General features: G+C 43.2%; 1 protein-coding gene across 3 annotated transcripts in view; it reads right to left on the bottom strand.

Moving 5' to 3' along the window:
• The window catches only part of ST5 (suppression of tumorigenicity 5), a 670,601-nt gene that overhangs the window by 281,719 nt on the left and 367,886 nt on the right, over window positions 1-20,996 (bottom strand). For all 3 annotated transcript variants that reach the window (XM_030201020.1, XM_030201019.1, XM_030201022.1), the window contains exon 4: window positions 15,311-15,447. In XM_030201020.1, coding sequence (XP_030056880.1) covers window positions 15,311-15,447 — 137 coding nt within the window. The remainder of the gene's footprint in view (window positions 1-15,310; window positions 15,448-20,996) is intronic.

Genomic DNA, 20,996 nt, shown 5'->3' with positions numbered 1-20,996 from the left:
AGCTGTTGATTACGATCTACAAACAGCTGACGACAACACTGATGTCCAGATATGTGCCTACACGCAGGCAACGGCTGATGATGAAACAGATGTTGAAATGAGCAGCGAAGCACATGCTGACGAAATTCAACAACCTCCTGTCACTTTTGCAAGAGCGCTGGAGAGTTTCAACACTGTGCGGGCCTATCTGGAGGCCACTGGATGTTAGTGCTATGACGGTTTTTACCATCTGGCAGACATAGTGTATGGAACTCACAGACACAAGAGTGTACAGAGGACTATGATTGATTACTTCAAGTAAGCCTAACGTCAGTTAACAGAGACTGTATACTGTACTATAATAAACATATGTACATACTGTACATATGTTTATCAGATGTCAAGCTTCTTTTTTGGGTCACAGCGGTTAAGTGCACGCTCCGGGTAACTGCATGTATTTCTTTGGTCCCAGACCCTTGCACTTAAGCAGATTGCACTGTATATATATATATATATATATATATATATATATATATATATATATATATATATATATATATATATATATGTGTGTGTGTGTGTGTGTGTGTTTGTGTAAAGTTTAGTTATATATTTTTTTCATAGCTTATGCCCAGCTTCACAGTGTATGTTTAGGTTTATTACAGCTTGATGAATTGCTTTTTTTAACATATAAATCAAAGCGATGTACAAAAAAATATAAAAGCTAAAAGAAAAAAAAACAGTGAAAAGAATATCAATAATAAAAAGGAACGAATCCATTCATACCAGAGGGCAATCAACCAAGAACAAGCAATTCCTACTGTTGTATTCATCTGGTTCAACCGCTCCATACCATAGAGACACTGTAAGAAATAAATCTGTTTAAAAAAAAAAAAAGGTTTTCAAAGTAGCCATAAATATTTTTAAATGAGGTCTGATATTCAAGGGGAGACCATTTGAGAGAAAAAAGGCCACGAAATAAAAAACACTTTTTTTTTTCGTTACCTGATAATAGGCTTGCTTGGGATTTGGTAGGACACGCCTATGGTAACTGAGGGATTGTAAACATTGGGCAGGTATATAAGAGATAGTTAATGGTGCTAAATAGTCAGGAAGATCTGTATGTACAGCTTTGTAGGCCAAGATGAGAATTCTTCTTTGTTTACAATTGTCTGGAAAGAGCAAGATACATCAGGTTGATGCAGATAATTATCTCATAATGAAACAAGGCAGTTCTACCCTCCACATTGGATTCCTGTTGGCAGGCAGTGAATAAAACAGTTGGTGGGAGTGAGAAGCAGTGCAGCTGCTGCTGCTGCTAATAAGAATCATACCAATTATATTAGCTTTTTTATCCTTTAAGGGAGCCATACTTTATTATAGGCAAGATAAGTGCAAGATTCGCTTATATGCATGGTTTAAGACCGCTCCTCTGCAGAAAAGACTCCATATAAGCGTGCGCACGGAATATGGAAGCCGATTGGCTCGTGACAACCAACGACATTTCAAATTTACCGCCCCTTTAACTGCCACAGGCAGAATAAGCAAAAGAATGTTGTTAGAGTGTACACTGGAGTCATCGTTGCGCAACTGTAAGATTTTAACACTGGCTGAACGAATAGAAGTTCTTAAAAAATCATAAAACAAACAAAGTTAAGAATCTATTGCTAAAGAATATGGTGTCAATCCCAGTCATATTTCACATATCTTGAAGCAGAAAGACCAGCTTCTGAAAGACTGGCAAAACAATACAAATCCACACTGGAAACGAAAATGGGCGGGAAAAGCTGAGGATGTAGAAGATGCTCTTCTTCAGTGGTTTTCTCAAGTCAGGAGCAGACAGTTTCCTGTCAGTGGTCCACTGCTTATGGAGAAAGCTAACCAGCTAGCTGAAAGTCTTGGATTAACTGAATTCAAAGCCACTGTTGGATGGTTGGAAAGATGGAAGGAGAGGAACAACATAATATTCAAGAAACAGCATGGTGAAAAACAAGACGCTGATGACTTTGGTGCTGAAAATTGGGTTGTTTCAGTTCTTCCTACCATCTTGAACGAGTTTGCACCTCGTGACATTTTCAATGCTGACGAAAATGGTCTCTACTGGTGAGCGATTCCTGATGGAATACTTGCATTCAAAGAAGCCGAAACTATTGGAGGTAAAACGTCACAGGACCGACTGACGATCCTCCTTTGCTGCAATATGGATGGGAGTGAGAAGTTGGAACCACTCATCACTGGAAAGAGCAAACAGCCTCGTTGCTTCAAGAATGTTAAGCGACTTCCTGTGTCATATGAGGCTAACGCAAATTCATGGATGACTGGGGAAATTTGGAAGCAGTGGCTAAAGTTAGACACTAGAATGCGGGCACAAAAGCATCAGATTTTGTTGCTTTGTGATAATTGTGCTGCACACAGTGATGATGTGAGGCTGTCTAACGTCAAGATGGTCTTCCTGCCACCAAACACTACCTCTCTGATCCAACCTATGGATCAGGGCATAATAGCCAATTTCAAATAACATTATTGGGCTCTTGTGCTACGTCGTCTGATGAGCATTAAGGATGACCAGACTGGCAAAGATAAACGTGCTGTTGAACTGGCTCGTTATCTAGCACTGTTGGATTCCCTACATATGCAGAAAGAAGCCTGGAATCATGTTACACAGACAACCATTGTGAACTGCTACAAGCGGGAAAGCTTTGTTAGGGATGTGGAGAGGGACGAAACAGATGCAGCTGTTGCAAACACATCAGATGAACAGGCTATTGACATCCCAGCCTGTGTTACTGAAGAGGAGTTTCATCACTACGTAGCTGTTGATTACGATCTACAAACAGCTGATCACAGCATTGATGTCCAGATATGCGCCTACACGCAGGCAATGGCTGATGATGAAATGAGCAGAAAGGCACATGCTGATGAAATTCAACAACCTCCTGTCACTTTTGCAAGAGCGCTGGAGAGTCTCAATACCGTGCAGGCCTATCTGGAGGCCACTGGATGTCAGTGCTATGACAGTTTTTACCATCTGGCAGACGTAGTCTATGGAACTCACAGACACAAGAGTGTACAGAGGACTATGACTGATTACTTCAAGTAAGCCTGTCAGTTAACGGAGACTGTATACTGTACGTATAATAAACAGTACTGTACATATGTTTATCAGATGTCAAGCTTCTTTGGGTCACAACGGTTAAGTGCACGCTCCAGTTAACTGCATGTATTTCTTTGGTCCGAGACCCTTGCACTTAAGCGGATTGCACTGTACTTGCTACTGTACAACACTGATCTTATGCCCAGGGGTCCCCAACTTGAGGAACTCAAGCCTCTGTGTTCATCAACTTCCCAGAAAATAAAATGGAACTTAGAACTTCACCTCACCTTTAGGGATGAGGTAAAAATTAGCAAGAAAGATAAAGTTTAAAAAGTATGCTAATTTGAATCACTTTCCTGCATTGAAAGTCACTTCATTAGTAGGTCATCCACACATTACTACAAATTGGTAGGTCATCCACACATTACTACAAATTGAGCTAAATACTAAGTACTAAATACCACTGGATTGTGTCCTGACATTTTTTTAGTGCTTTGAGACTTCTTGCACTGAAAGTAACTTTAGCACACAAAATAAATGTGTTAAACATAGCACTCCTTATTGTATCAGTCTCTTACTTATAATTCTTTTCAAATGTTCTTTCCTAAAATTTTGTACAACTATCTGAGACTAAAAAGCAACCAGGAGTAAAAATTCTCTAGAAACTACTGCAACCCTGGATGGGCTAGTTGGAAAAGGTCTCGTCACCCAATTAGGGGCCCTTTTACTAAGCCGTATTAGATGCTAATGCATGCCAAACATAGCTTAAAATGGCGTACCATGGGATGCGCTCAGCTGCCCTGCAGTAAGTGCTATTTTAACATGTGCTAATCCACGTGCTAAAAATGCTCTTTCTTGGGTAGGGGAAGAGGGCTGTTATTGTACTAATCAGTTAGCACTGTTACATTACTGCATGCAAGCTGGTTAGTGCAGGATTACTGTATGAGCCCTTACCACTTTCCAAATAAAAAGAAAATCAGCCATGTTATGGCTGCAGTAAAAATGGCCTTAATGCATGGGGAAAACCTGCCCAAGGGTATGCATTTTGCTACAGTTTAGTAAAAAGACACCTTAGCTGGCTGACAAAAAATACTTTCTTCCTTCGTAGGTTTTAATGGCAATCAAAATAAAAGAAAATGAAATTTCATTAGCAGTTTCTTTCATTTCAATTCATTACAAGGGACCTTATATCATTACATTTGTTAATTTTGTTTCAAAATGAATGCACATTCCCAATGGTTACAAAAAAATTCTAATTTGTTGTGAGCCAAACGCTATCCCTTACTATACTAATGCAGAAGAGTTCAGAGGGTCATTTTTATTCATACTCTGCTGAATTGTCTGGGAACCAAGTGATGCTCTCAGAGTCATAACAGGAAGACAGACGCTGAAGGTCTGTTTTCTCTATTCCAAATACATTTAGCAGGAACTATTTTCTGAAAAACAGCCCCTGTGAGTCAGCCCATCCTTAATATAGCAACAGTAGTCCTGCTCATTACTTTATTAACTACTGCAGTCCTTTATTCTATTTACACTGCAATTACTGAAACACTGACAGGCTTTTACATTTGGTCTTCACAACCCAAAGTGGAAAGCAGCTCCACTGCTGTCATGGTTGTTTTTAGATGCACATTGCACAATGCAAATAGCTGGACATCAGCATGAGCTTAAGGATTTGCTTGTCTGTGACACTCATTTTTCCTGCTTTCTCCTATTTCCCAGAAAGAAAGCTTTCCCACGCAGCTATCACCTTTCATCTAAAGCAGTTATACAGACATTTCTCCAATATGATTCACCTTACCCAGGGTCCCCAGACTCCAAAAGAAGACTTTTCACTGCATGGCCATCAAGGGGGGAAGGGCAGGGGGGGCAAAATTCCCCGGGCCCGGTGCCGGGGTCTCTCTCCTGCTCCTGACAGGACCTGGGTGATCGTGTCCCAACAGGAGCAGTAGAGAGAAAACTCTGGTGCCGGGCCCCCCTTGGAGGCTGAAGAGGACCCGGAGGAGTAAACACTGCAGGTCTTCCTCCAGCGCTGCTCTTCACTGTACCCACTGCTTGCTAAGTGGCTGCTTTTCCTCTCAGGCGCATGCTTGGTTTTGAAACTGAGCATGCCCTGAGAAAAAAAGCAGCCGCAGGGGCAGGCAATCGGCAGAGTGAAGAGCAGCACTGGAGGAAGACCTCTTCTGCTGGTGGGGCCTCAGGATCAACTGCAGCTGCGGCAACGATCTGGGGGAGGGCAGCAGTGGTGACCATCGTGGTGGGGTGGTGGCAGCAGCAACCATCGTGGTGGTGGTGGGGGGTGGCAGCGGCGACAATCAGAGGTGGGGCAGTGGCCCTGCACCGGGCCCGGTTCACTTTCTCTGTGACCCTGTTTCACTGGCCTTCTGGATCAGTTCTGAGCAGCAGAAAATAGGAAACATTTTTATTTCCTTGCTTACTTGGGGGGTCCTTTTACTAAGTGTCAGTATGTGGGTTTTCTGTGCGCTGCGGGCACTTTTAGAGCAACAGCCATCTTGCCATATTTATTTGTAATGGCGACACGGGCTAATTTCCCCATTAGCACATGGCCATTACCATAGGAGCCCTTACCGCCACCTATTTAGGAGGTGGTAAGGGCTCCCGCTCTATGCCTGCACTAATCAGATAGCTCACAGTAATGTGCCCATGCTACCCAATTATTGCAAGCACACCTACTCTCCACCCATGAGCACACCTCCCATGCATTAAAAAAATACCTTCCAGCGTGGAATTAGCTTGCGCTGAGCAGAAAATTACCACAGGATACCTCAGTGCATCCTGCAGTAGTGCATTTTTAGCATGTGGTAGGCCTACTGCACCTTAGTGAAAGGGCCCCTTGTTGACAGGCACAATTTTTAATATATAAGCCCAGATTCAGTAGATGGCACCCAAAGTTAGGCGTCATTATGATCTGTGCTAAGACAGTATTCTATAAAGGGTGCTCTGCGCAGTGTGCCCTCTACAGGATATCAGCTTGGTGTGTTTCTCACACCTAACTTTGGGCATAAGCGCTTATGCCTGCCAAAAGCTGGTATAAATGCTGGCATCCAACTGATGGCAGTTAGGTGTGCAAATGTAGGTATTCTATAACATCACACCTAACTTCTAGGAATGCCCAATGACCCACCCATTCCCCTCCCATGACCACACCCCCTTTGGAGTTGTGCACTATGAAATTTAGGCGAGCATAGACATATGTAACTCATAATTACTGCTAATTAAGTGCTTGTTAACCCTAATTTATTGATTGCTAACAATTAGTTAGTTTGTGCATGGATCTGGGAAACACACTCAAATTTGGGAACCTATACAGAGTATCTGGGGATTAGTGTACACTCATATGACAAATTCTTCCCTTACTTAATCTCTGCACACCACTCATTGTATCTGATACCCTGTAATGACAATGTCATAATAAAACTATGTAAGCCACATTGAGCCTGCAAATAGATGGGAAAATGTGGGATACAAATGCAATAAATAAATAAATAAAATATGATAGCATACAGGCAAGGCCTCTCACAGTAACAAGCTTTCTGCTCTCTCCTATTTCTAAGTCCAGCTCTTAAATACCTAGCCCAGTGAGGAATACAACCAGTGGTGTGCTGGTAAATGTTTAACAACAGGCTCTCTCCCCAGTCCCCCTCTGCGCCCCCTTCCGGTCCCCCCCCCCCAAATTGCAGAGCTGGCTATAGCCGGGGAGAGAGCCTGGGGGGGGGGCAATGCATTACTTAAGGAAAAAAAATTAAATGATCCCAGGTTCCAATCTAATTCATGTTTAATATGCGATAAAATGCCATAAATAAGTAAATAAATATAAACTTTTAATGTTGAGCACCTGATTCTCAAAGTGAACATATTCCAAGCACTATAATGAAAATAAAATTATTTTTTTTTCTACCTTTGTTGTCTGGTGACTGTTTTTCTGATCATGCTGGCCCAGTATCCGATTCTGCTGCTATCTGTCCTCTTAACTCCATTTCCAGGGCTTCCTTTCCATTTATTTCTTTCCTTTCCTCCTTTCTTCTTCATTTCTGGTCCTCAGCTTCTGCCTATTTTCTTCATCCATGTGCAGTTTTTCTCCTCTCTTTCTTTTCCCTCATCTCATCTCCTTCCTCACTCTTCCCTCCCCTCCATCCATGTCCAGCATTTCTGCTCTCTCCCCTCCTCTCCATCCACCCATGTCCAGTGACCCTTCTCTCCCCCTGCCCTGCATGCACCCAGTGACCCTCCTCTCCCCTGCCCTCCATCCACCCATGTCCAGTGACCCTGCTCTCCCCTGCCCTGCATGCACCCATACCCAGTGACCCCCCTTTCCCCTGCCCTCCATCCACCCATATCCAGAAGTGACCCTCCTCTCCCCTGCCCTGCATGCACCCATACCCAGCAACTCTCCTCTCCCCTGCCCTGCATGCACCCAGCCATACTCAGTGACCCTCCTTTCCCCTCCATCCACAAATGCCCAGCGACTCCCTTCTCTCCCCTGCCACCCCCTCCCGAGGTGTTGGCGAATTCTCCTCCCCTGCTCCCTCCCTCCCGATCTGATTCGGTCCCTCCCTCCCGATCCCTCACGTCACCGACCCGACCTGACTCTTCCCATTCTTCGGGGCAGGCAGTCTTGCCTGCCCACTGCCAGAACTGACTCTCCCCCGCTGGCGCTGCAGGTTCGCTCTTCAAAATGGCCGCCGAGACTTCAGCAGAAGTCTCGCGAGGCCATCTCTGGAAGTCTCGGCGGCTATTTTTAAAGTGCGAACCGGCAGCGCCAGCGGGGGAGAGTCAGTTCTGGCAGCGGGCAGGCAAGACTGCCTGCCCCAAAGAATGCGGAGTCAGGTCGGGTCGGTGACATTAGGGATCGGGAGGGAGGGACCGGCTCATGCGTTTCAACAACTGGCTCTTGCAAGCCGGCTCCAGCACACCACTGAATACAACCCAAGAAAATTTTCAGCTCACTGATGTAAAAGTTATAAAATTTCAACTTATGAAGCTGCTATATGCACTACATTACTGTGTATCTTACATGCAGGATACAGGATGATTACTAGCTAGCTCTATCTTGCTCATTAGTCACAAGACCAAACACTCAGAACCAAAGTTAAGTTTCAAACAGAAACACTGCATGCAAGCTTGCTTGTGCAGATTTGAAACACCACAGCATCTACCCCAGGATTTTGCATTCTTTAAACTTCTGTTCAGTTTCCACCAGGTCTCCTTGTTTCAAAACTGTAAACTTGGGGGTAATTTTATAACAGTACATATGTGCAAATAGTGCACATGTACTTTTCCCAAATTTTCAAAATGAAAACTATGCACATGCTTCTCTGGAGTAATTTTTTTGGCTACTGTTTCAGGTTATTTGGAGCACAGCACAGTAGTTGAGTACTTTTTAAGCCTTTTTCCTTCTATAGAAATTATGCCATTTTGGTGACTCTACCCGGCAGAGGTTTCCTACGCTGTCTTTTCTGAGCGCCTCCTACATTAGACCAGCTTTATTTACAGCCTCTCTCGCTTCAGCTGGGGGTTTGACCCTGAAAATGTTTCTGCTGATTGTGAACAATCCAGAAGGAAAATGCCATCAGTATTACACATTCTCTTTTTTAAGCCTGGTTGTGTACTCTTTTGGTTCTCTTCTCCTCTATGGTGTTGCTGGGGAAATATTTTACAGTTCCAGCCATAGGTGTAGTTTGACTGTTTCATTTGGGGGGGGGGGGGCAAAGAATGGGCGGAGCATATTAGCATATCATTTGCATATATACATATGCAAATGAATATGCTAATGTGGAGGAAGGAATTGAAATTTACAGGCAAAATATCACAGATGCACATTTCAAAAAGCTGACACATTTCAATTAATAAATTATGAATAAAATACTTTTATCTACCTTTGTTGTCTGATCATTTAGTTTTTCTATTCGCTTTGGTGCCAGTGTCTTCTGTTTTATGCAGTGTCTTCTTTCCAGTAGGCTTCCCTCTGCTCCCCACCCTCCCCAGTCCCATCCATCTCTTGCTCCTTCCCTCTGCTCCCCACCCCTCCCAGTCCCATCCATCTTCTGTTCCTTCCCTCTGCTCACCATCCCTCCGTCCCATCCATCTTCTGTTCCTTCCCTCTGCTGTGCCTGACCTCTCCCAAACCCATCCATCTCCTGGTCCATTCCTCTGCTCCCCACCCCTCCCAGTCCCATCCATCTCTTGCTCCTTCCCTCTGCTCCCCACCCCTCCCAGTCCCAACCATCTCTTGTTCCTTCCCTCTGCTCCCCACCCCTCCCAGTCCCATCCATCTTCTGTTCCTTCCCTCTGCTCACCATCCCTCCGTCCCATCCATCTTCTGCTCCTTCCCTCTGCTGTGCCTGACCTGTCCCAATCCCATCCATCTCCTGGTCCTTCCCTCTGCTCCCCACCCCTCCCAGTCCAATCCATCTCCTGGTCCTTCCCTCTGCTCCCAGTCCCATCCATCTCTTGCTCCTTCCCTCTGCTCCCCACCCCTCCCAGTCCCAACCATCTCTTGCTCCTTCCCTCTGCTCCCCACCCCTCCCAGTCCCATCCATCTTCTGTTCCTTCCCTCTGCTCCCCACCCCTCCCAGTCCCATCCATCTTCTGTTCCTTCCCTCTGCTGTGCCTGACCGCTCCCAATCCCATCCATTTCCTGGTCCATCCCTCTGCTCCCCACCCCTCCCAGCCCCATCCATCTCTTGCTCCTTCCCTCTGCTCCCCACCCCTCCCAGTACCATCCATCTTCCCTCTGCTCCCCACCCCTCCCAGTTCCATCCATCTTCCTTCTACTGCCCCCCCCCGCGAGGTCCAAGATTGTGACTCCGTTTACCCCCTCTCTTCCTCCCTCCCTCCGGCGCAGGCAACAGTCTTCAGCTTTTTCAGCGTTCCTGGCAGTGGTAGAGATGTACACGCTGCCTTCGGTCTGCCCCGGAAGCCTTCTCTTCAAGTTCCTGTTCCCACCTATGCGGGAACAGGAACTTGAAGAGAAGGCTTTGGGGCAGAGCCGAAGGCAGCGTGTAAATCGCTACCGCTGCCAGGAACGCTGAAAAAGACTGCTACCTGCGCCGGAGGGAGGGAGGAAGAGAGAGGGGTAGACGGACCCGCTCCTCTCCGTCCGCTTGGCTTCCCTGTCTGCGTCCCGCCTTCCTCTGACGTCAGAGGAAGGCGGGACGCAGACAGAGAGGGCAGGGAAGCCAAGCGGATGGAGAGGAGCGCGTGCCTGCATGTGTTTTTTTTTTTTTAACTAATGGCGCGGCGGCGCCTCGTCGTTGTTTGGGGGGGCATTGCCCCCCCCCCCAGTCTACGCCTATGGTTCCAGCCATGATTGTCTGCATTTGTGTTGCCCATCCACCTAGCCTTACTCAAGATAATTTCTTTTGTAGCACAGCTGTGTATGCAGGCAATCGTATCCCATGAACACTGGAGTCTGTGTAAGGACCCATCATGCAGTTTGCTCTACTTCCACCATCTCTCTCATCTCCTTGTAGTTCTCAGTAACTTTGCACTCTAGGATGCCTTGAATTTGTAAGTTATTTCACCTTAAATGATTTTCCAAATCTTCATATTTTATTTTCAGCCCATTTGCACCTCCAATTTTATTGCCATCTCCTCTAGCTTACTCAAGGCACCTGTCTGCTCCTCTGCTTTTTGCTCTACCACCTTTAGCCAAAGGCTCATCTCTGCTATTTCATTTTGCAGTCCTTCTAGCATGTTCTTTAACTCCTGCATGCTCAATGCAAAGTCCTCCTGTCTTGTTTCAGTATCTTCTATATGTCCACTTTGATAAACACTTTCTCCCTCCGAGCTGCCACTTCTACCACAACATCCCTCTTAAGTCATTCTGTCTCCTGCTCACCATACCCCACATATATTTCACAGGCTGCATCCTACGGCTCCATTCCCGCCTCCTGATCCCCTTGGTGAAAGTAGTTCTTCAATCATGTTTTCTTTGGGGGAAGTCATCCCTTTTCTGAACAACCTCTAAGTAAGAATGTGCAGCACTTTCACTATATTGAATGGGCTATTTTGCATCAGACTGTGCTCACTTCTGTTTAGTGAGCTCAAAGCCTCTCAGTTATGCTGCCATCATCTGATGACATGCGTGTATATTCACACTTGCGCTTTGGCATGCAGATTTCCCAGGTTAATTCATAAGTATGCATGAATATTTATAATGCATGTACATAAATAATAACCACACACTCAACCCTTAGGATTGCCTCCACTCAGTCCAGGCAAACATATGTACATAAATTTACATGCACACTGGGAGGGCAATTAAAAAAGAAGCCTATTTCTGTACATAAAACATAAGTTTTACCCAAGGAAATGCCTATTAAAATTGTCATCTTGGTAATGCAGAAAAAGTAATTGATGTTCATAAACACTAGTGTCAGAGAATGCCAGCAAATGGTCTTAAAAAGAAAAGAAAAGGAAATACCACAGCTACAGCTGCTGGGGTAGCTTCATGAGAGCACAGCATAAACAAACATATCAGGTTTTCTTACTGGCTTTTCAAAGCCACAGCAAATTTTGGTTTGCTTACAAGGCCCACACTCTACCACAATAGGAATTCTCTTAGCTATATGACTATGGCTGTCAAAATTTCAGAAACCTCTAACTCCACTGATAAAATCACTCCTACACGGTGCCATTCAAAAGACACAATACTGCACACCGAGCAGCAGAAAACTGCTCAGAACATAAATCAGTTTTTTTAGGGGGAGGAGAAGTTTCATATTTCTTGAATATTTACAGACATTTACAAAATCACATGAAAAGTCAGCAAAGCAGCAACAGGTGCTAACATTTTATGGAACAAACTCACAGCATTCCTCAACTAGATTATGAGAGCATTACCCTCTGCCTTCATCAGGTTATCTGGTTTGTTAAGTAAAGGGTAAAGAGTCATGGATTTGATATATTGCCTTTCTAAAGTACAACCAAATTAGTTTATATTTACTATATGCATATACTTTCCCTGTCTCTAGTGGGCTCACAACTGAAGTTTTTGAACCTAGTACAATGGAGGATTAAGTTACCGTTTCTTGGACCAAACACAAAATTTCTTCAAAGAGGATGCTGTATATGAGGTTTCAAGACCAGAGGACTCTTCCCAGTTAAATATGAAGAAAGAACTTCCATGATCTTGGAACCTCATAGACAGTATCCTCTCTGGATAATTCTTACATCTGTCCAACAAAAGGAATCACACAGTGAAAATAATCTAGATTTTGCCCATGACCAGAAGAGGTGCTAGAACTCTATATTAAACAAGTTTGACTAGTTCAATGTGTAAAAAGGAAAAACCCAAAAGTTTTCAGTTAACAAGCAGGCTTGAGCAGGCACAGAAGTGGGTGGCGTTATCCGATAACTCAGGGACAGAACTCTCTCATAGCTTCAGAATTCCAAGCATGCATGGCCCTTCTATATACAGTCGTCTTCTAAGCCCAATCTCATTCTTTCTGCTTGAGCGAAGGAAGCAAACAAACCCAGCCTCAATTAAAAAATGTTTTTATTTATTCTGGCACCGTTCACCCTCTTTTTCATGTGCAAATTCTTTGTTTTATTAATGTTTTGTTTAAAAATAAAAGCTGGGTATGGCAATTTGCATACTCCCCATTGCCCAAAGGGATCACCAAATGACTCAAAATAGATAAAAGGCAACCCTGAAGTCTACCAGGCTTGTAGCACAGCTGACTAAGCACCTGCCAAAGCCTGAGGGGAAGGGGCTTCTTCCACTTCTTCCATACTATTAGAAGAATGCAAGCACATCAATGCAGTCTCACCTAAGGCCATTGGTTCCCAAACCTGGTCCTGGAGGCACACCAGCCAGTCAGATTTTCAAGATATCCACAATGAATATTCATGAGAGAGATTTGCATTCAGTAGAGGCAGTGCATCCAAATCTCTCTCATAAATATTAATTGTGGATATCCTGAAAACCTGACTGGCTGGGGTGCCTCTAGGATCAAGTTTGGGAACCACTGCCTCAGGCCAAGAAGTGGTGCCTGTGTTTAGACTCCTCTATGGAGCTGCAGCCCCATTACAGTTCACATCCGGCCTGCCCAGAAATCCCAGATACAGTATGAACTGTTCAGTGATACCTCTGCCACTCCTGTGCAAAACTTCTACTCTGGTGCTGGTCACAGTAGCTGATGAGCTGTCTTCTCTTTTGCTACCTCTCCTAAACAACTACATTTATTCCTGCAAAAAATATTAAATGAGTAAGAACTTGCCTAATACCGACCACCAGGAACCTTTGGAGATACCTTCCCATTCAATGGGAGTTCACAGAGAGAAGATAAGACTTTGAGAGGGCCTATAGTGTCTTTGCTGTCCACGTCTAATGCTCAGCAGGAGCCAGTGCATTTGCACCCTGGATTCTAAAGGAAGCTATTCTGGGCCTTGGAAGGGTTATAGTCCTTTAGATTAAACTTTTGGAGACCAAAATACAACATAACAGCATGAGACTAAATTGGAGGCTAGCCAGAGAGAAATGACTGTGTTTAAAAGGACAAGTTCAATCTGTTTCTGATGTAGAGATAGCTTTGCTTAAGGACATAACTGGTTTAAAGAGGAAAGTTGAAGTTCTGGAAAACGTAGCTAGCAGTAACAAGACAATAATTTCCCTAAATCTTCAGTTAGGTGACCTTGAGAAATGTTTAGGAAATATGTTATGACTGAAATTTTGAAGACTCCAAAACCTTCCATTTCCCCTACTATTCAACTGTATTATCTCTCCATATTTAGGAGGAGATATTTCTCAGCAGCAGCATTATCAAACATTCGGGCATAAAGTTTCTGGGTGTAAAAGCAACCCTGGAAAGATCCGATTCTGAAATGATATGGTGCCTGCTACTCTCATTGTGACTAAGTCTGAGCGCCGATAGATACTGGTTTATACATTTTTTTTAAAAGACATCGTGAAATGCTTTTTCAGAATTGCATTATAAGGGTACTTCTTATTGTTTGTTAGAGACAAATCTTGTTGTTGAAACCTGGGGTGGTGCACATGGGATCCTTGGTCTTATCATCAAGCTTTATAATAATTGGACATCACAGTCTAAAGAGGCTGTTGCCCCAAAATGCAGCCAACTAGGTCCCTACAACCTTGCTACATGGCTCCCAGCAACTACCCATCTGTTGGAATCAAACTGGTTTGTCTCAGGTGTGTTGCAGCCTGCTGGTGTCAGTGCAACTATTCTATAACCAATATAGTAGATGATGACGGCGGCGGCAGAAAAAAACCTGCACGGTCCATCCGGTCTGCCCAACAACCGCAGACCGGACAAGATAAACTAATATGTGCTACTTTTTGTGTATACCTTACCTTGATTTGTATCTGCCATTTTCAGGGCACAGACGTAGAAGTCTTGCCCAGCACTAGCCCCGCCTCCCAACCACCAACCCCACCTCGCCCCACCAGCTCTGCTATCCCTAAGTTATGTTTCCTTTATCTGCTTTCCTCCCCATCTCTTTTTTCGTTTTTTTAAACTTAATCACCTCAATAGACAGTATCTAGTCACCACTACCAGTAGATTTCTAGGGATTTAAGTCTGCTAGTTCCATCCTGGGTAATCCTTAGCCTATAGTATCTATAGGTTGTCTTTTATCTGCCATTTAACCCTTAGAAAACAGAGACAAGGGAAATGGTGATGAGAAAATAAGAAAGAAAAGGTTCTCTACAGCGCTGCAGCCTCTCAGCCCTGTTCATACCACGTTCCTTTATATCTAGCACCAACATATCAATAAAAGTCCCTTGGGGATTTTTCCACAAAGTTTCTACTATGGGTATCTCAGTGCTTAATTTTTGGGGGAGTTGCCTGGAATGCAGTTCCACCACTTTTTCCAAACTCCAGAGCAGTAAGGATGTTCTGTTCCAGCCCCTCCCTTCCAGGCAGTCTGCAGAGAAGAGAAGGGGAGGAGTGAGCCTAGAACAGAGCAGCCACTCTACTCCCTAATTCAGGACCTCTTCTCCTGTTGCTGCTGCCTCTGCCCCAGCCCTATCCCTCTTCCCCCATTTCACTTCTTTTTTTTAATATACAAATTAAGACTTGTGTACTGAAGACTGCCAATACATTTTCACAACCTCCTTTTAACTTCTGGCTGCGAGCAGTAATTTTATTTTTTTTAATTCTTATTCACCCAAAGGGAAGATTTCATCAGTGATGTCCCACCACAGTTACCTACTTTGGAGATTCTCTCTGCCAAGGTGCAGAAGGTCCTTACCTACAATGTCTTCATAGGCATTCTCATCTAAAGTGCTCTTAGAACTGGACTTGTGCTGGCTTTCAGTACCGTTCTCAGTAGGGGAAGATGGGTAAAGTGACTGTAGACTTGAAGTATCTTCAGCCTCCATGGACTTTCTAGAAATTTTAAAATAAATAAATAACTAAATAAAAGAATTTGATCTTTGAGACAATATCTTGTTCATGTTATTGCCTTTGATGGCCCCTTTATGAGAGCAGTTTGCTTACAAGTAAATTGCATAGCTCTGAAACCAAAACAAGACTGAATACAATTCTCAGTAAGGAAGCATCTTTAATTTGTTTTGGAATCTTGGGGAAATTCCTGCTATTATTAAAAGTACCTAATAGAATTTCCTCTGCTACTGAATGTAAAGTACGTAGATGCAACACACTGGTATATGTACAACCCTTTGTAGTAGGATATTTTTCAATTTAACCTTCATGTATTTTTTCCTAACTTTATACTTTTTTTTCTCTTCCATACTTCTGGCTACATAACTAATGGGTCCTTTTACTAAGCTGCAGTAAAAAGTAGCCTTAGGGGCCCTTTTACTAAGTGGCGGTTTAGCACGGGAACCCTTACCGCCACCTTGATGAGTGATGGTAAGTGTTCCCTCTCCCCTCCATGGCCACATGGCAAGAACAATCCTACTGCATGGCCATGTCTTTTTTCTGTCTTTTTACCACAGCTTAGTAAAAGGGCTCCTTAGTATGCCCTTAGGCAGAACTTTCCCGCACACTATGGCCATTTTTAACATGGCAGTAAAAAACAACAAACACCAATTTTCTATTTTTTTTTTTTTTTTTTGCATTAATGGCCATGCATAAATGTTGCTATTAGTGCATGAATTGTAAACACCATAAAATGGAGAAAAACATCCACAATTACTAGTACTAATCACACCAAAGTAGAGTTTACTGTACCCTTCAAGACTTTTTCAAAATAAATTTTTATATTAAGAAAATAATAGTGGTATGGCTGTATAATGTGACGTTATACTGCATATTATACAGCCATAGCCAGCTGAGGTCTTTTCCTCCTTTATTTTCTTAATATATATTTTTTTAAAGTCTTGAAGGGTACATTAAACTCCACTTTGGTGTGATTGTTATTAGTGCATGGCCATTGTTTTAAAATTACCACCACCCATTTTGTAGGCAGTAGGGGCTCATTCGGTATCCTTGTGCTAACTGGTTAGTGTAGGAACATCCACTCTCTGCCCTGACATGCCCCCCTCACAAAAAATATGAAAATATTTTTAGCGTACTTAGCCCGCGTAGATTTCAAAGTTACTAAAGGACGCCTGAGCATGTGCTGCAGTGCTCATTTTTTTTTTTGCTGTGTTAGGTGTGCATTAGTAAAAGGCCCTAAGATTTTCATAGAACCAACTGTTGTACCGCGATTATAATGGCGAATGCAAATGGCAGAAATAGCTCAGTTACCTGCCAGTGTTCCCTCTAAGAACTGATGGTGTGCGTGCACAATTTTCAGCCCATGTGCACAATTTCCACTGATCAAATTTGTAATCACAATCATAAGGAAGTACAAAATTTGTGAAAATATTAAATTATTACCTTAATATATTAATATTGCCTACATATTAGTTATAAAAACACAAAAAGGAGGCATTTCACAGTTGTGATGAAAAGTTAAGAGCTGTATGTTTGTAAATACCACCTCCTCCACAAAAACTCTCACATCTGGGTTTAAAGAAAAAAAAAAGGGGGGGGGGGGTTCACACAGTTTAAAATTAACATTGCTGAAGTTTAATAATGACAGTATTATCAGCCATCTATGATTAAAATTTGCAAATAGGTCAGTTTCTGTACTATTTTCTAACAACTAATTTAAATGTCTCTGGTATTATATTTTCTTACATGTGCTACACTTTTCCGTTTGCACTGAGTTCATGATCTGTGTGCATACCCACATGTGTTTCGCTTAGAGGGGACATTGCTACTTGCTGCATCAACCTATCATCCGTTTATCCCCAGGTTTCCTTGGCATGGTGGACAACTCAAACATTTCATCCCTGAGGAAGAAGACTGCCACAGGAAGAAGCCTCTCAGGGCTTCTTTTACAAAGCCGTGCGCTAGCGATTCCCAGGCGGCAAAAGAGAGGAAGCCCATAGGAATTGAATGGGCGTCCTCTCATTTGCTGCACCAGTTATGGAAGTAGATAAACATATGTTCTTGTAAGCTAGGCTTTCCTGTACTTTCCTGAATATAGAGTCTATAGTACCATAAAAAGTACATTTGTAGGAATATCCTATTTTATCACATGCAGTAGTAATGTGCACAGGGTAAAACATTTTTGGTTCATTTGGGTTTTTCTCCTCATTTTCAGAATTCTTTTTAGCACATTTCAAACATTCACTTTAATAAAAAAATTTAATGCATTTTAAAACAACACTAATCAGCTTAACTGGCATTAATTCATAGGTCAATGTATATTAAATCACAAGTGCATCATAAAGTTAGTACACAGAGGGGTTATTGTGAGCAGAAGCATGCGTTTATGAGGTGTATGCACACTTTACTTGGCGCACAATACAGAAAAAGGAGTCAGCGCAGAACTTAACTCTGGTACACATGGCCACACACTATATTAAAACGAATGGTAAAGAGGCCATAAAGGTATTCCTCTGGAATGCACAGAAGTAAACGGTGGCACAATGCAAAACAATTTAGCATCAAGTCTGGGGCAGCAGAGAAGGGTTGGTTGAGAGGATTTAATACTATTTTTGGGGATTTAAATGCTCATTTATTTTCCCCTGCAACCAGAACAAGCACCTGCAACAATGACAGACGGGGGAAGTTATCAAGCTGTCTTACGACTTTAAGTCATATTATTTGTCCCTTAAAGCAACTTAAAGAGCCCTAACGCAGCCTGACTTGTCTTAACACAGCAAAATTTAGGTTACCATCTGTTAATGAGATACAAAACATGCCAAATGCACGTAAAGCAGCTCTTTACTACATACACACCATAACACGACTTCCACTGTGCAACAGATGCATACTGTAACGTGTGTAATAGACAGAAAATCGCAGTAAAAAGCTGGGGATATTTTACCACCTGGGAACATCAGGCTGCCAAGCCATGACTTCCAGACCATTCTTCCCCAACCTCACAAGATCCCCTGATCAAGACTCCCCCAATCTAGCCCCCACGATCAAGCCCCTCACTCCCAAAGGACCCCCCCCCCCCCCCTCACCTCCATGACTATACCTAAGATCCCCAGTGATCTAGCAGTTCTCTGAGCAGGAGCGAGAAGCCAGCAGCTCCTGCCCTTCTGGAACTGTCCAGAAAAATGGCGTCTCTAGTGGTAATCTTGTGCAACTACTGCTAGCGGTTATAGGAAACGTGCATTAGCATACTGCATCACTGCAGTTTACTTTTTCAATAATTTCATGGTAGAAATGGTGCGCTTAGCTGTTAGCACGCAGATCTCTCTCATGATTTGCATCAGCCCCACAACAAATCAAGGGGTCCTTTTACTAAGCTGCGGTAAAAAATGGCTGGCGCTGCAAATAGCACGTGGATTTCCTGTGCACTCTTGCCACTTTTTAGCGTGGCTCTAAATTGGCCACAATTCTACTTGTGCCATTAACAGCCACTCACTAATTTCCAGATTAGGATGTGGCCATTACTGAGTGAGCCCTTACTGCCACCTATTTAAAAGGCGGTAAGGGCTCATATGTTAATCGTGAGGTAACATAGTAGATGATGGCAGAAAAAGACCTGCACGGTCCACCCAGTCTGCCCAACAAGATAAACTCACATGTCATTTTTTGTGTATACCTTACCTTGCTTTGTACCTGTCTTTTTCAGGGCACAGACTGTATAAGTCTGCCCAGCACTATCCCCACCTCCCAACCACCCGCCCCGCCACCCACCACTGGCTCTGGCACAGACCGTATAAGTCTGCCCAGCACCATCCCCACCACCCAACCACCAGCCCTGCCTCCCACCGCCGGCTAAGCTTCTGGGGATTCCTTCCTTCTGAGGAGGATTCCTTTATGTTTATCCCACGCATGTTTGAATTCCGTTACCGTTTTCCTCTCCACCACCTCCCGCGGGAGGGGATTCCAAGCATCCACCACTCTCTCCATGAAAAAATACTTCCTGACTTTTTCTTGAGTCTGCCCCCCTTCAATCTCATTTCATGTCCTCCAGTTCTACCGCCTTCCCCTCTCCGGAAAAGGTTCGTTTGCAGATTAATACCTTTCAAATGTTTGAACGTCTGTATCATATCACCCCTGTTTCTCCTTTCCTCCAGGGTATACATGTTCAGGTCAGCAAGTCTCTCCTCATACATCTTGTAATGCAAATCCCATACCATTCTCGTAGCTTTTCTTTGCACCCCTTCCATTTTTTTCACATCCTTCACAAGATACTCTCCACTCCCCTCACAAGAAAATAATTTCTATTTTCTAGCGTGGGAATTGGCGCAAGCTGATCTCAGAAATATTGCGGGATGCCTCAGGGCTGATTCAGCGTGCCCTACTGCCGCTTAGTAAAAGGGTCCCCGAGTGTGCACTTCTTTGCATATACCTTTAATGTCTGCTATCTTGAAATGCCTCTTCAAATAATTCTGATTATGATATCCTCTAATGTCAATGAAATAAGCAATACACATTATAAGATGCTAAAAAAAAAAAGTCTCTACTTCTCCCTCCAAAGTCACTCCCTGGCTGGTAAAGTACACAATAAATATTTAGCACTTTTTATGCCAAAAGATCTGTGGGAGTGGTGGAAATTACCATGTACTCTACAGACTAGAGAAAGAACACAAAAACACCAGATCTCCTCTACCTTCCACAGCAAAAAGAAAAAAAGAAATCTAAAAGAATCTAGTGCTAATCACCAAAACAATATTGCAGATGTTGGAAATATTAGAAAACTGACTTGTCCCTTTTTTTCCATTCCACTGCAAATAAAAAGAAATCTGGTGAAAAAAATATTGTTAATCCACTGGATGACAAGAGGAACTGTATCCAAACGTTTTGGAAAACTCTTGAGCAAAACTGCATCAGTAGCACAGGAGTAATTTTACTAGGGCTTGAAATCCAGGAAGTAGTGACCTCAAAACATATCCAATTTGTTAGTATGAAAGAAAAAACTCCAGCGAATTTCAAGAGTTAGAGCTATAATTTGTTATAAACGCCTGCAGCATATCACTGAAAAAGCCATTCATCTTCAAGACTAACTCAGGACACATCCACATTTTTACACGTTATATATAAAAGAAAAGTACAAGCGCCTGCATTTCAAAATAGATCCATATCAAGCTTATACAAATCACTACATTGTCTTCAATATGTAATGTTATCTTTGCCCTTCTCAAGGTTAACTTCTTGGCATTCAACAACACATAATATACTTTATCCTTATTTGCAGATTTGGACTCAAGGACACTCCTGAGATGTACATTATTTTGAAATACAGAAATAGTTACATGAGCTCTGTGCAGAGATACAGTGCTTCAACTGTGTCCCGTATGTAAAGCCCTCTCAGAAGCATCCCTAGATTCAAGGGGGAAGAGAGGCTAACCTGACAGGAGACCCCAGGGTCAGCTCCATTTATAAATGGCACCTGGAAATATTTCTCTTTCCCTGAGGAAATTACCACAAAACCTACGAGAACTCAACTCTCATCTCTC

The sequence above is a fragment of the Microcaecilia unicolor genome, chromosome 4, assembly GCF_901765095.1.
Source record: "Microcaecilia unicolor chromosome 4, aMicUni1.1, whole genome shotgun sequence".
Classification (NCBI taxonomy): Eukaryota; Metazoa; Chordata; class Amphibia; order Gymnophiona; family Siphonopidae; genus Microcaecilia; species Microcaecilia unicolor.
The sequence above is the reverse complement of the archived record's forward strand: the minus strand, read 5'-3'. Positions and strand labels throughout refer to the sequence as shown.